Below are 11,085 nucleotides of genomic sequence, written 5' to 3' on the forward strand. Positions count from 1 at the left end.
AACGCGGGGGTTTACAGAGTGGATTACCTAATAATACACGCGAGTGTGATTCTTGACTATACTCGATAAAGGTTGATGTTGAGTGCTTCTTGCTCGACTTTTCGTGCCAACGAGTTGCTAACAAGCTGGCTGCAAAGCTCGTGTGAGCTGGTGCACTGCGAGCTTACCCCAGTAGGTCATTACTCTGCATGACTGCTTGGCCACGGGAGTTAATAAAACGAAGTAGTTTTAGTAAAACAACGCAAGTTTTAGATCAGCCAATGACAGAACGGTGGGGAAGCTTACTTTTACGTCGAGTGCAACTTCAGTTTAGGTTAAACTTTGGATGGTTTTAGGAGCTAAAACAACGGGCAAAATATGTGAAAAGCACAATACAACAAACTCGAGCACAATTTAATTTAAATTAGGTTGGCTGGGGGACCGAGGGTGGTTTCTTTGTCTTCAGCGATGGCATGTCTGGAAATACCTTGTACAGAAGGACATCCAATAACGAGAAGACCAAGTTCTTCACTAGTACTTCATGCTGCAGGAACTCAAACAGCTACAGTAGGCGTCGGTATAAGTGCCAACAATCTCTAGACCAAAGCATTCGACTTCATACCTTTAAGCAGCCATGCCGGGCCGAGCTTTCGCCTAGCAACGATACGAATGCCGGTGGGCAGGTCCGAAACAGTGCCGATCGACATGCGCGGGCTTGGTCTTGCACTTTTGTTGGCGTCGACGGTGTACTTGCTTGAAAGTACACACCATCTGGCGGGATCGCCGTGGCTCGCAAATCAAACAGTAAACTGGCAATGCGTTTGGGGTGGGTCCATTCCGTGAACTGAGTCTCCACAATGCGGTGACACGTGGCGTTGAATGACACGCGAATGAACGTTCGAGTGACCGAGAGGAGTTTGCGCCGCATGCGATTCATGTCATCCAGCTCAAACATTTCATCCATCATTTTGAAGGCGTGCATTTCAAGTTTCTGCGACGAAATAAAGTTAACCACTTGACACCATTCTCTCAAAAGGGAATTCTAATTGTTGTTGTTGTACCTGCAGCAGCACTTGACCTTGACGAGTCGACTGATTGTTGGTTGACTTGTTCGAGGTCAACTCGTCCTTGGTATCAACAGCAGTAGCTCCTATGATGCGGGAATTTATCTCAGTTACGACATGACAGTTTGAACTTTTCAAACCTGCAGCGACGTCCAAAAGGAATTGCTGGACGGCGTGGGTCTGGCATATCGTATGGCTCTTCAGAATCTCTTCCAGGAACCGGTTCACCATGCTCTCGTCTGACTCTTGTGGATGTAACCGCGTCTACAACTCATGTCAACCACCTGCACACTTTTGATAATAGATACACACCAGTGACGAACGCGTTGTCAAGTGACTGGGATCAATGTCAGGATCGGCACACAGCGCGGCTTTGAGCAGATCAAAGTCCTCCTGCGACTTGCGTCCAGTCCAGTGGTGTCCATCTCCTGTCGTGACGTGCAAGTCAAACCGTGTCACATCAGACGCTGACATAGTGTGGTCGACCACACGAGTGGCTCGAGCTGTGAGTCGCAGTCGCAGTTGCGTTGCATATGCGTCGTAGCAAGTTGCACAAACACGCAGTGTCGACTCGTTTGTGTCTGTTACACAATGATTGCTGCATGAGAAGCACACGCTGCACGCACAACGCGGGCATGTAAACGTTGAACGATCCTCCATCGATAGGCGTTGACACAGCTGACAAGCCGTCCGGTCCTGGAGGGGTGCTGCTGTCTTGTCGTTTGGCGTGGGGCTCGCGGCGGGTTCTTTGTCCTGATTCGATCTCGGGGCGACTTCGTGAATGACCCCGTGCAAGGGATGGACAGCTGGCACGAGGACAAGCGGTAGCGTTTTGCGCCGTCGTAGCCATTTGCGTCGTCTCACACAATCCAAGCGACTTTCCTTGGCGTGGAGACCAACGTGTTTGGACGTTTTCGAGTACAACCAGCCGCTCCTGGTTTCAGTCTCACTACGTGACACGATGTTGTCGTCGCTGTCGTTGCCACCATCGCCATCGATTTCAGGGTTCTCCTCCAACGTCCACGGACCATCCCATACCCACTCTGACGTCGGAAGGCGAGCATCATCGCGTTTGCGCTTGTCCGACGACTTGAGCCAGCCTTGTAGGGGCAAATACCGTTGGCATTCCCACGCTTCTTCAACGACAAACGTCACACCAAACGCAAGAGTTTCCGTGGAGTGTAGGTTTTGTTTCGACAGCGTGAGGCGATCGTGCCCTAGGGTTTGAAGGTGCAAGGCAACGCGCATGCCGTTGAGTCGAAAGAGCGCCGCCAGCAGGATGCTAGTCAGCTCTTTGTCGCGCAACACTGCGTACGACTCGTAGAACGAATCGGTCACCGACGATTCCACCACCGCCATGGCCGTAAAGTACTCCCACAGTTCGCCTTCCTCCAATGCCAAGAGCAACCATTGTACCCCTCGGGCCGAGAAGTGACCGTCGCTTGCTCGCGGCACTGGCAACGATTGGACCAACTTGACGCGATCGTTCCAAAACGCAGTTTGCAGTCGTCGTTGGCTTAGATACGTCCAATAGGAGGCGTCGTCCAGGGGCAGCGTTGTGGACGAGTACGAGGGTGGTGGTTCACTTGCTTTGAAACCAAACAGGAGCACTTCTTCGAGAGACGATACCAGCCCATGCAATTCTTTCGTGCGGCCACTCGTCAGCAGGGTCGCGGGGTCCAGCGCCACGTACAATCCAATGGCGTGATCCACTTGCTGTACGATGTCGTGACCGATGGACGACGGCTGCTGGTGCTGTGGCTGCTGGAGATCCCCGTTGTCGTCGGTGTACTTGCTGAATTCATTAACGTCCACAGCTGAGTCTGTCGATGACCGGTCGCTGGCCAATCGTTTCGAGAATCGTGCTTTCATCTTCGCTACGTCTAGTAGCGATCGTGTCTTTTTGTGTTTGGACTTTTGCGGCAGAGGGGGTTTCTGTGCCGACGTGCCAGCGGTGGTTGAGTTTGCCGTTTCCGCAGATGATACAAGTGGGAATAGCAACTGTGGCCCTGACGAATCGGGCGAGTCGAGTTCCCCCATGAGGGACACGAGGTGGTTCACGAGTTGTGCGTCGTCGAACGAGCACTTTGGCGCGCGGGAGGCCGTGTAGGAGGCCAAGGGGCGCTTGGCTTTCGTGTCTAACTCAAGTTCGCGCACTTGAAACGGTTCTAGCATCGACGCTACCAACGGGTTGGAGTGCTCGGGGTTGCAGAACGAAAGCAGGGGGGTTAGGACACATCGGGCGAGGATTTCGCTGGTAAAATGCCACGCCAGGTACGGAAACGACACGAACGACTGCTGGGGGTTGCATTTGTCGTCAAAGTCTGGGCGAACAAGGGCGAGCAAATTCATCGAAAGCTGCTTGAGGTACGCACAGCTGTCGAGGGCCCCTGGGTGCAACTTGGAATGATGTTGCCCCACGACTACGTCCAACAGTAGCCGCCGCCTCAATTCCAGACTTGGATGCGAGTCGTCACCAAATGCATGGGGGTGTTCGTCGCACAACTCGGCGTAGAGGTCGCGGAACCACGCCAACTGCAACTGAACGACTTGTAGGCTTTCCGTGACCGCGGACAACGTGCCGTGAAGGTGAAACGCTCGCCGCGCCCGCACGGAGAGCCCCCCGAGGATATCACAAAGCAACAACTTGACGGTCGACGCAAACAATTCGTCCGTCGTTAGCTGTTTGTACCAGAACGTGACAAAGTCGGCGACGAGGATGTTGACGAGTGTGCCTAATTCATCGGCCACACTTTTGTCCAAGCCATACGTGACGTGCAAGTAAGCTGAAGGGGGCACCCGTCGAATCGAGTCTGGACGGAACCCCACGTGGAGCAACTTGGCTGAAGGCGCGTAGCTGCCGAAACGGCCGAAGTAAAATTCCGCGGCGGCGGTCGACAGCAACGAAGTATGTACAATGCGAGACATTTCCATGAGGGATTGCACCGACGCCAGAATCAAAAACGCGACCAACGCCACCGCCACGTGGGTCACCACTCGGAGCAACGTTGGCACAAGTGTCCATGCCAAAACACCCAGTGCGAGTACGACAATTCGTCGTGCCGACGACGTGACCATGTTTCGTTCGTTGTGTCCTGGCAGTGGCGGCGGTTTTGTGGCTTTTGGTTTCAAAAGTAAGCCAATCAAATGTCGCGGCGTTACTTGTCAAACCAATCAAATGTCGCAGAGATACAAGTCAAGCCAATGAAATGTCGCGGCGTTCCAAGACATCAAACGTGGTGGAGATTCTCGTCCAAAATAGCTACGACAACCGCGTAAAAACCGACAAAGAGAGGGACCATGGCGTCAGCAAGTAACGAGTGGGCGGCACCGCCCTCGTTAGACAACGCTGACGTGGAGGCCATCGACCGATTCGACGAAGGCGAGAACGATGACGACAACAGTGACGAAAGCGACGACGAAGAGCCAGAAGGGGATGATGAACAAACCATCGTGGACGCGGGGAGGCACAAACGCATGCAACGCATCCAAAAGGTGTTGTATGACCAGTTGGTCGGCAACGACACGCAAATCGCCCTCGAATTGCGAGAAAAAGAGGAGGAATTGCGGCGGGCCAAAACCAAACGCGAAGATTTGGGCGTCGAGCTGTACGGGGTGCAGCAGCAGCTGGCGCAGCTCCAGATGGCCCTCGAAGGCGCGCACAACAAGCTGAACGACACCCATGAAAACCGATTCAAGGCTGAGGACAACTTGGACGAGGTCAAGGACGAGTTCAAGAAGAAGAAAGCTGTGGTGGAAAAGAGCAAAGTGCAGATGCACAAGGCCCAAGTGGAGCTGGACGCGCTCAACCAAACGCTGCGCCAAGTGGAAGCGTACAACGACGAGATGAAGTCGGAGATCGCGCGGAGCCAGCGCGCGGCACACAAGGCCGAGGAAACCGTGACAAACCTGGAAAAGCAAAAGAAAAAGCAAGACTTGTACATTGACAAGCTCACGGAAGAAGTCAAGTCGCTCAAGGAGAACATTCAACTGTACGGCGCGCAACTAAAAGTGCAGGCGCAGGAGACCGAAGCGGCGGATGAAACGCTGAAAGAAGCTGCCAAGCAGATGGAAGCGACCGCGTTCGAGAAGAAGCAGCTCATGCAGCAATGGAAAAGCTCGTTGATTGGCATGCAACAACGGGACCAGGCGCTGTTGGCTACCCAAACGGCCATCAACGCCGTCAACGAACAAGAGCTGGCCGTGGTGTCTGAAATTCGTGGCTACAAAACGTCGATTCAAAAGGCCCAGACCGTGAGCGAGACGTTGACGGGGACGATCGATCGATTTGATTCCGAGAATCGATTCGTGGAGGAACAGCTCGGCGCGATCCAGCAGGACATGGACAAGTTGTCGGAGCGGTATGCTGACGACAAATTGTTCAACGACCTGTTGAAGCGGTCCTTTGGGTGTTGACATGATGGATATGTTGTGATTTATTGATGTTGTAGGTACGACATGCTCCAGAAAAGCCTCAAGCAAACCGACGCGCAAGTGGACAAAGTCTCGCAGGACGCGAAAAGGCTCGACGGGGACACGGCGAGTGTGACGCAAAACTTGGAAACGGTGCAAAAGGAGCGGCATGCGTTGGAAGATGCGATCCAGGCGCAGAAGAACACGCAGACGACAATGAACAAAGCCGCCAACAACCTCGTGAAAGAGACCCAGAAAATCCAAACCACAATCCACGAAAAGGAAATCTTGTATGCCAACATCAAGAACGAAATGGCGCGCGTGAACGTCGACATATTAAACGTCCAAGCGCACACGTCGCAGCTCAAGGACACCCACGACAAGCTTGTGACCGACCTCAAGACCAAAGACTTGGCGGTCGAGCAGAGTGAGCTCGAGATTCGCCAACGCAACGACGAGATTGAGAAAAAGGTAAACTTGGGGGGCCAGAAAACTAAAATCATCGGTGCTTGCGCATGATGTGTGTGTGTTTGTTTGGGGGGTCGTTAGATGCTTCGCCTGGACAGACTCAACAAAAAATACGAGCAGCTCGTGTCCAACATGGTGGACGAGAATACGGGTCCGTTGGAAGCAACGATAAAAAATATCAAGAAAGAAACCTTGCAAAAGAAGAAAGAGAACGTTGACAAGCAGCGCGAGTGGCTTCAAATACAGACGTCACTCGTGCACTTGACGGCCGAAAGCGAAGAAATTGGTGAAAAAAACCAAGTGCTCAAGAGCAAAACGAGCATTTTGGAGCAAAAGCAGCTGCGCCTCGTGAACGAGTTCAACAACTTTAAGACCGAAGTCAAGGAACTCAAGGCGGGCATCGCAACCATGCACATTGACACGGTCAAGCTGAATGAACTCATTTCTCGCCACCGCGACAAGCAGGAAGCCCTTACGAACGTCAACTACAGCTTGGAGCTGGAGTTCAAGCGCGAATTGAAGGAGCTCGAGGCAGAATCCATCAGTATGGAAGCGCAAGCCAATTCAATCAAACAGGAAAAGCAAATGCTGTTGGACCAGATCATTGAAGTGGAGCGTCAAATCATGTTGTGGGAGAAGAAAATTCAAATCGAGAAGGAAACCCAGGCAGCGTTGGACCCCGAGGTCGGCCAGGCTGAGGCGAAGAACATGGAGCGCGAGATTCACCGGATGCGGCTGCGGCTGGAAGCGCTTGAGCGCGACCAGGAGCGGATGATCTTTGAAATGGAACGCGCGATTCACAAGGTAACAACCAAACCGACGTTGCCTTTGATAGTTGTCGTCCTGACAGCCGTCCATTGTTTCGTAGCGCGATGCGATTGCGATGCGGGGCCGCGGCAAGAAAGAGTCGGACATGACCCAGGCGTCGCTTCTGAGCAAGGTTGCCACTTTGCAAAACAAAGCGCGCCAAGCGGCAAAAGAAACCGCAGCGCTTGAAAAAGCGATCAAGCAAAAAAGCATCCAGAGCGAAGACATTTCGTTCCAGATGGACAAGATCAGCCAGGACTTGAAGACACAGGAAGACCGCGCGGCGACGCTCCAGCGATCAATCAACCACGCGTTGTACGAGAAGCAACGATGCATCGACACGGAGGCGCGCAAGCAGCGCATGCTCAAGAAATGGGAGCAGATTTGCCAAGGGAAGGGCTTCGACCCGACCGACGAAGACAGAATTCACGCGGACAAGGACAAGGCCATGACCGACACGCAGAAAATCCGAGACATGATTGACACGTTGCAACAGCAGCACCCCCATTTGAAGGAAGTGCTCACGCGGGTCGCCATGCTGTCGGAAGCGCAGTAGGAAAGCAAATATGGATAAGAATGTCCATCTATTTGTGTGGACGGTGTAAACGCAGACTTATTCACGAGCGTGTTTGTGCGGTTACATGGATGGTTGAGTTGTTCTGACGTTCGCTTTAACAACATTACAGTGTGGATGAAAGTGACTGGACTATAGCAATGTACTAACTTGGCCGTTCGGTTATGTGTACGAACTCATAAGATAAAGGCATATGGCGAGTGGATGGGGTAGTTTGATTCAAGCAACAAGATTGTACACCAAGTGGTCCAGGGTTCGTGTGCACAACATTGCATTTTACTGAGTTGTGAGCTTCAGAGCAAAGTGGTGCGTTCGAACGCTTCTGCTTTCGATATACAATTTCTCCACCCAGAAAGCCCCATAGCGCAGTCCGTACCAAGACGCCAACGGTTCGCCAGGTTTCAACATCGCAGGCTCAAAACGAACCTGGCCATGCAGCACGCCTTGGACGACCGAGTGAGGGGACATCCACCGAACGCACCGTCGGCTATGTAGCTCTTCCACCGTGACATCCACGTGCCAGTCGCCAAAGGTGGCACTCAACGCATGGTGGTTGGCGACCCCATAGATGATCTTGACCAGGTCGATACTGCGCAAAACTTGGCTTTCATTTGATCGAAAGGGCAACGCCCGAGTAACGTGGTCGCGCACGAGGGTGTACTGAGCCGTCTCGGTGACATAGCATACTTTGTGGAGGGAAACCGTGACCATGTTGATGATATGATGTGCGGCGGGCACATCACCTTGGTCCGGAATGGCCACGTTGTAGTTCGTGTAGAGCGAAACTTGGCATCGCCAGGATTGTTTAAGATCGTCAGGCGTCAACAGGGGTCGAGCCCCTTGAAAGGTGAAGTCGTCTCCACCAACTATTTTGTTGTGGTCGGAAACCAGCGCCAATTGCTCCAAGAGAAAGGACCCTCATCTCGATCCTGAATTTCAATCGCAATCGACTTGCCCAATAAGTGGCGAATGGAGTGGACGGTACGACAAGGGCCCCGGGGTCATTGGGGTAGATTCGCTGGGCTGCAGCGTTGGGTTGCCACCACCTGCAGCAGGGCCAAACCAGGATTGACTTCGTCGACGGCGGCGAAATTGCCCAGAACGTACGAGAGTAGCGACGAGAGAATGGGGCAGCGGACGGCATCGGTCACTTTGGGCACTTGTTAAGTCGTGACAAGAAGGTACGAACTAGCCCCATTCATTCAATCTGTCCACGATGAAACTGAACTAATTCAATGAAGCTCAACGCCACAAACGAATAATTGGTGTTCCAAGGAAAAATGTCAGGGCAGTCGGAGCATTGGGGGGTTGACGGGGGGGGCTTCTTCGATAAGTATGTTGCGTGATATCGATGTCCATAATGATATTCTAGTCCAGGAAGTTGTCCATTGCGCGCGCCGACATGACCCTCTCAGTGGAATTGACGAGGAAGTCGCTTCATCCACGCGAGATGTGGGCCACTGCGCAAACAAGGAAAGCAACGATTCGCATCATGCAAAGTGAACAAAGGCGGTTATGGCCATCGAAAATGCTGCATGGGAAGTGAAGAAGTCGGGCAACATGGATGCAAAACAACTTTGAAATAGCAAACCCTGACGTGATTTCACGGTGAATGCATGTTCCAAAGTAGTGACTTTGACGACCCAAAATGAACTGATGCTTCACAGCCAGATTTCAGCCCGAGTAAAGGGAATAGGGGGCATGCACTTGCTACAGTTTGACGGCCTAACTTGCAAGCCCATCCCTGCACCAATGACAGAGCGATTCAATCCAAGGGCTTCGCGGTCGGAAGTGCAAGTCCAGGTATAAAACTATACCAGTATGATGCAACTGCGACCACGGTACTAACGTTGGTATGCACGACAAGGACATTCAAATTGACGTTGGTAAGATATGTTGAGCTAACGTTCGTCCAAATCGCCTCGACGAAACGGCATTGCACTTGCGTGCCATGATTAACGTTACACCAAGGGGGTATACTCCTCGGTCCGTTTGCGTTGCTGTGTCAGCACAAATGCGGCTACAAGGGCAGTCCCCACTACCCCCACACTTGCGCCGACCCAAAATGACGAGCTACCTGTCGATGCAGCAGTCGCCGCAACCTCGAGCGTCGTCGCAGACACGTCACCATGCAACAAGCCTTGGACGACCGAGCGAGGGGGGACATCTGCCGAACGCGCCGTCGACTGCAGCGCATCCACCGTGACGTCGACGTGCCAGTTGCCAAAGTTGACGCTCAACGCACGGCGGTTGGTGGGATCCCCAAAGTCGATCTTGGTCAGGTCGATGCTACGCAACACTTGGTTTTCATTCGATCGAAAGTACAACACCCGGGCAACGTGGTCGCGCACGAGGGTGTATTGCGTCGCGCCGCTTCCTCCAAGATATGCCGTGGGAATCGTGACTGTGTTGATGATGTGCACGGCGGCGGACACGGCCGCTTGGTCCGGCGTGGCCACGCTGTAGCTCGTGTTGGGCAAGAACGCAGCCGCGCCATGTCGGTTCAAGAACGTCAGGCGCTGAAAGCGTTCAATCGGACTGTAGCCGCCTTGAAAGGTCAAGTCTTGAGTCCCAGTGACCGTGTTGTCGTGGTGAGCAACCAGAGCCAATTGCTCTAAGAATGGCGGGTCGTTGGTCAGGACGCCGGCGGGGTTGTCGTACATGTGGAGTTTGCCCTTGATAAATTCAACCACTATCGACTTGCCCGATGCGTCGTGAATGGGCAAATGCAAGGGAAATTTGAGAAATACGGTAAGGCCAGGGGTGGTCAGTGCCTGGAGCTTGCCGTCGAAGCCGCGCAATTGGAGGTTGGGTAGACCCGCTTTAACTTCGTCGACCGTCGCGTAATTGCCCAGAATGTACGTGACGAACGAAGAGATGATGGGGTGGATGGCGGCATCGGCAACGTCTACTGCGGGGTATTCGGATCCGGTGAGGAACAGGTAGCCGGCCGCCAACCCTTTTTCGTTCAGCCCGTCCGCGGCCGCGTTGATGCCCAGCGTGTTGAGCCCCACAAAGCCATACTTGGTTCGCCATGAGTAGTCGGGGCAATCAGTGCATTCATCGACAATGAGCTCTTGGATGAGAGTGTTGCGCGGCACGATTTCCACGAGGGTGCGCAGGTCGATCTTGAAGTCCATAGTCCGAGCAGACACGACGTATGTCGTCGAGTTCAAGAGGAAGTCACTGCAGCCATGGACAAGGGAGGCGCACAAGGCGGCGGCTGCAGCGAGAGGGAGACACGAGAAGGGCGTGAGGTGCATGGTCAGACGTCGAATGTGCGACGGAAACGATGATGAGAAGGACGGATTAGATTGACTACGGTAGTCTGGATTACGAAATACAATCAAATCAATGGGGAACGCGCAATAATTGGCTGAAAAAAAATACCCGCAGCCAATCAAATCCGTGTCCTAAGGTCTACTACAGTGTACTTCGGATGAGTGACAATAATATGTTGCATGTTCCGATGTTGATATTTTGACCAAGGTACGTTAATGACGGAGGTTGAACGATCGGCATCGGCTGCATCCCAAAGGCTTTCGCCACGTCTCTGATCGTAAATGGACCAAAACCTCCACCAGAACGCTTGCACCAAGACATGGAGGAGTTGTAATTTGTTTCAAGTCTAGCAACCCGATCATCCCACAATAGCTACAACATTCATAAGCGCAAATTTACCCTCGTGAGTTTCACCTTGTCAAGAACGTTGCGATCCAAACGACGCGACGAATTACTGTATCGCATAAACGTCTGTCAAAGGGGGCGAGCGGGGGGGGG

General features: G+C 53.0%; 4 protein-coding genes across 4 annotated transcripts; 1 reads left to right on the forward strand and 3 right to left on the reverse strand.

The window, feature by feature from the left end:
* Window positions 1–377: 377 nt before the first annotated feature.
* On the reverse strand, window positions 378–4,134 carry H257_03905 (hypothetical protein). The gene is made up of 5 exons (XM_009828209.1): window positions 1,356–4,134; window positions 1,184–1,307; window positions 1,041–1,129; window positions 602–970; window positions 378–541 (listed from the first exon to the last, which is right to left on the reverse strand). The coding sequence occupies exons 1-5, from the start codon at window positions 4,119–4,121 to the stop codon at window positions 404–406; spliced, it is 3,486 nt and encodes a 1,161-aa protein (XP_009826511.1). The 5' UTR covers window positions 4,122–4,134; the 3' UTR covers window positions 378–403.
* A 160-nt stretch (window positions 4,135–4,294) lies between these two features.
* On the forward strand, window positions 4,295–7,369 carry H257_03906 (hypothetical protein). Its single transcript, XM_009828210.1, has 4 exons — window positions 4,295–5,404; window positions 5,495–5,927; window positions 6,006–6,728; window positions 6,793–7,369. The coding sequence occupies exons 1-4, from the start codon at window positions 4,344–4,346 to the stop codon at window positions 7,285–7,287; spliced, it is 2,712 nt and encodes a 903-aa protein (XP_009826512.1). The 5' UTR covers window positions 4,295–4,343; the 3' UTR covers window positions 7,288–7,369.
* Window positions 7,370–7,581: 212 nt separating this feature from the next.
* Window positions 7,582–8,016, reverse strand: H257_03907 (hypothetical protein; the record flags this gene model as incomplete). The annotated part of the gene is made up of 1 exon (XM_009828211.1): window positions 7,582–8,016. One exon carries the CDS (start codon window positions 8,014–8,016, stop codon window positions 7,582–7,584), a length of 435 nt encoding a protein of 144 aa, XP_009826513.1.
* A 1,142-nt stretch (window positions 8,017–9,158) lies between these two features.
* Window positions 9,159–10,612, reverse strand: H257_03908 (hypothetical protein). Its single transcript, XM_009828212.1, has one exon. The coding sequence runs from the start codon at window positions 10,566–10,568 to the stop codon at window positions 9,267–9,269; it is 1,302 nt and encodes a 433-aa protein (XP_009826514.1). The 5' UTR covers window positions 10,569–10,612; the 3' UTR covers window positions 9,159–9,266.
* Window positions 10,613–11,085: the final 473 nt, after the last annotated feature.

Source organism: Aphanomyces astaci (genome assembly GCF_000520075.1).
Source record: "Aphanomyces astaci strain APO3 unplaced genomic scaffold supercont1.6, whole genome shotgun sequence".
Taxonomy (NCBI): domain Eukaryota; phylum Oomycota; class Saprolegniomycetes; order Saprolegniales; family Verrucalvaceae; genus Aphanomyces; species Aphanomyces astaci.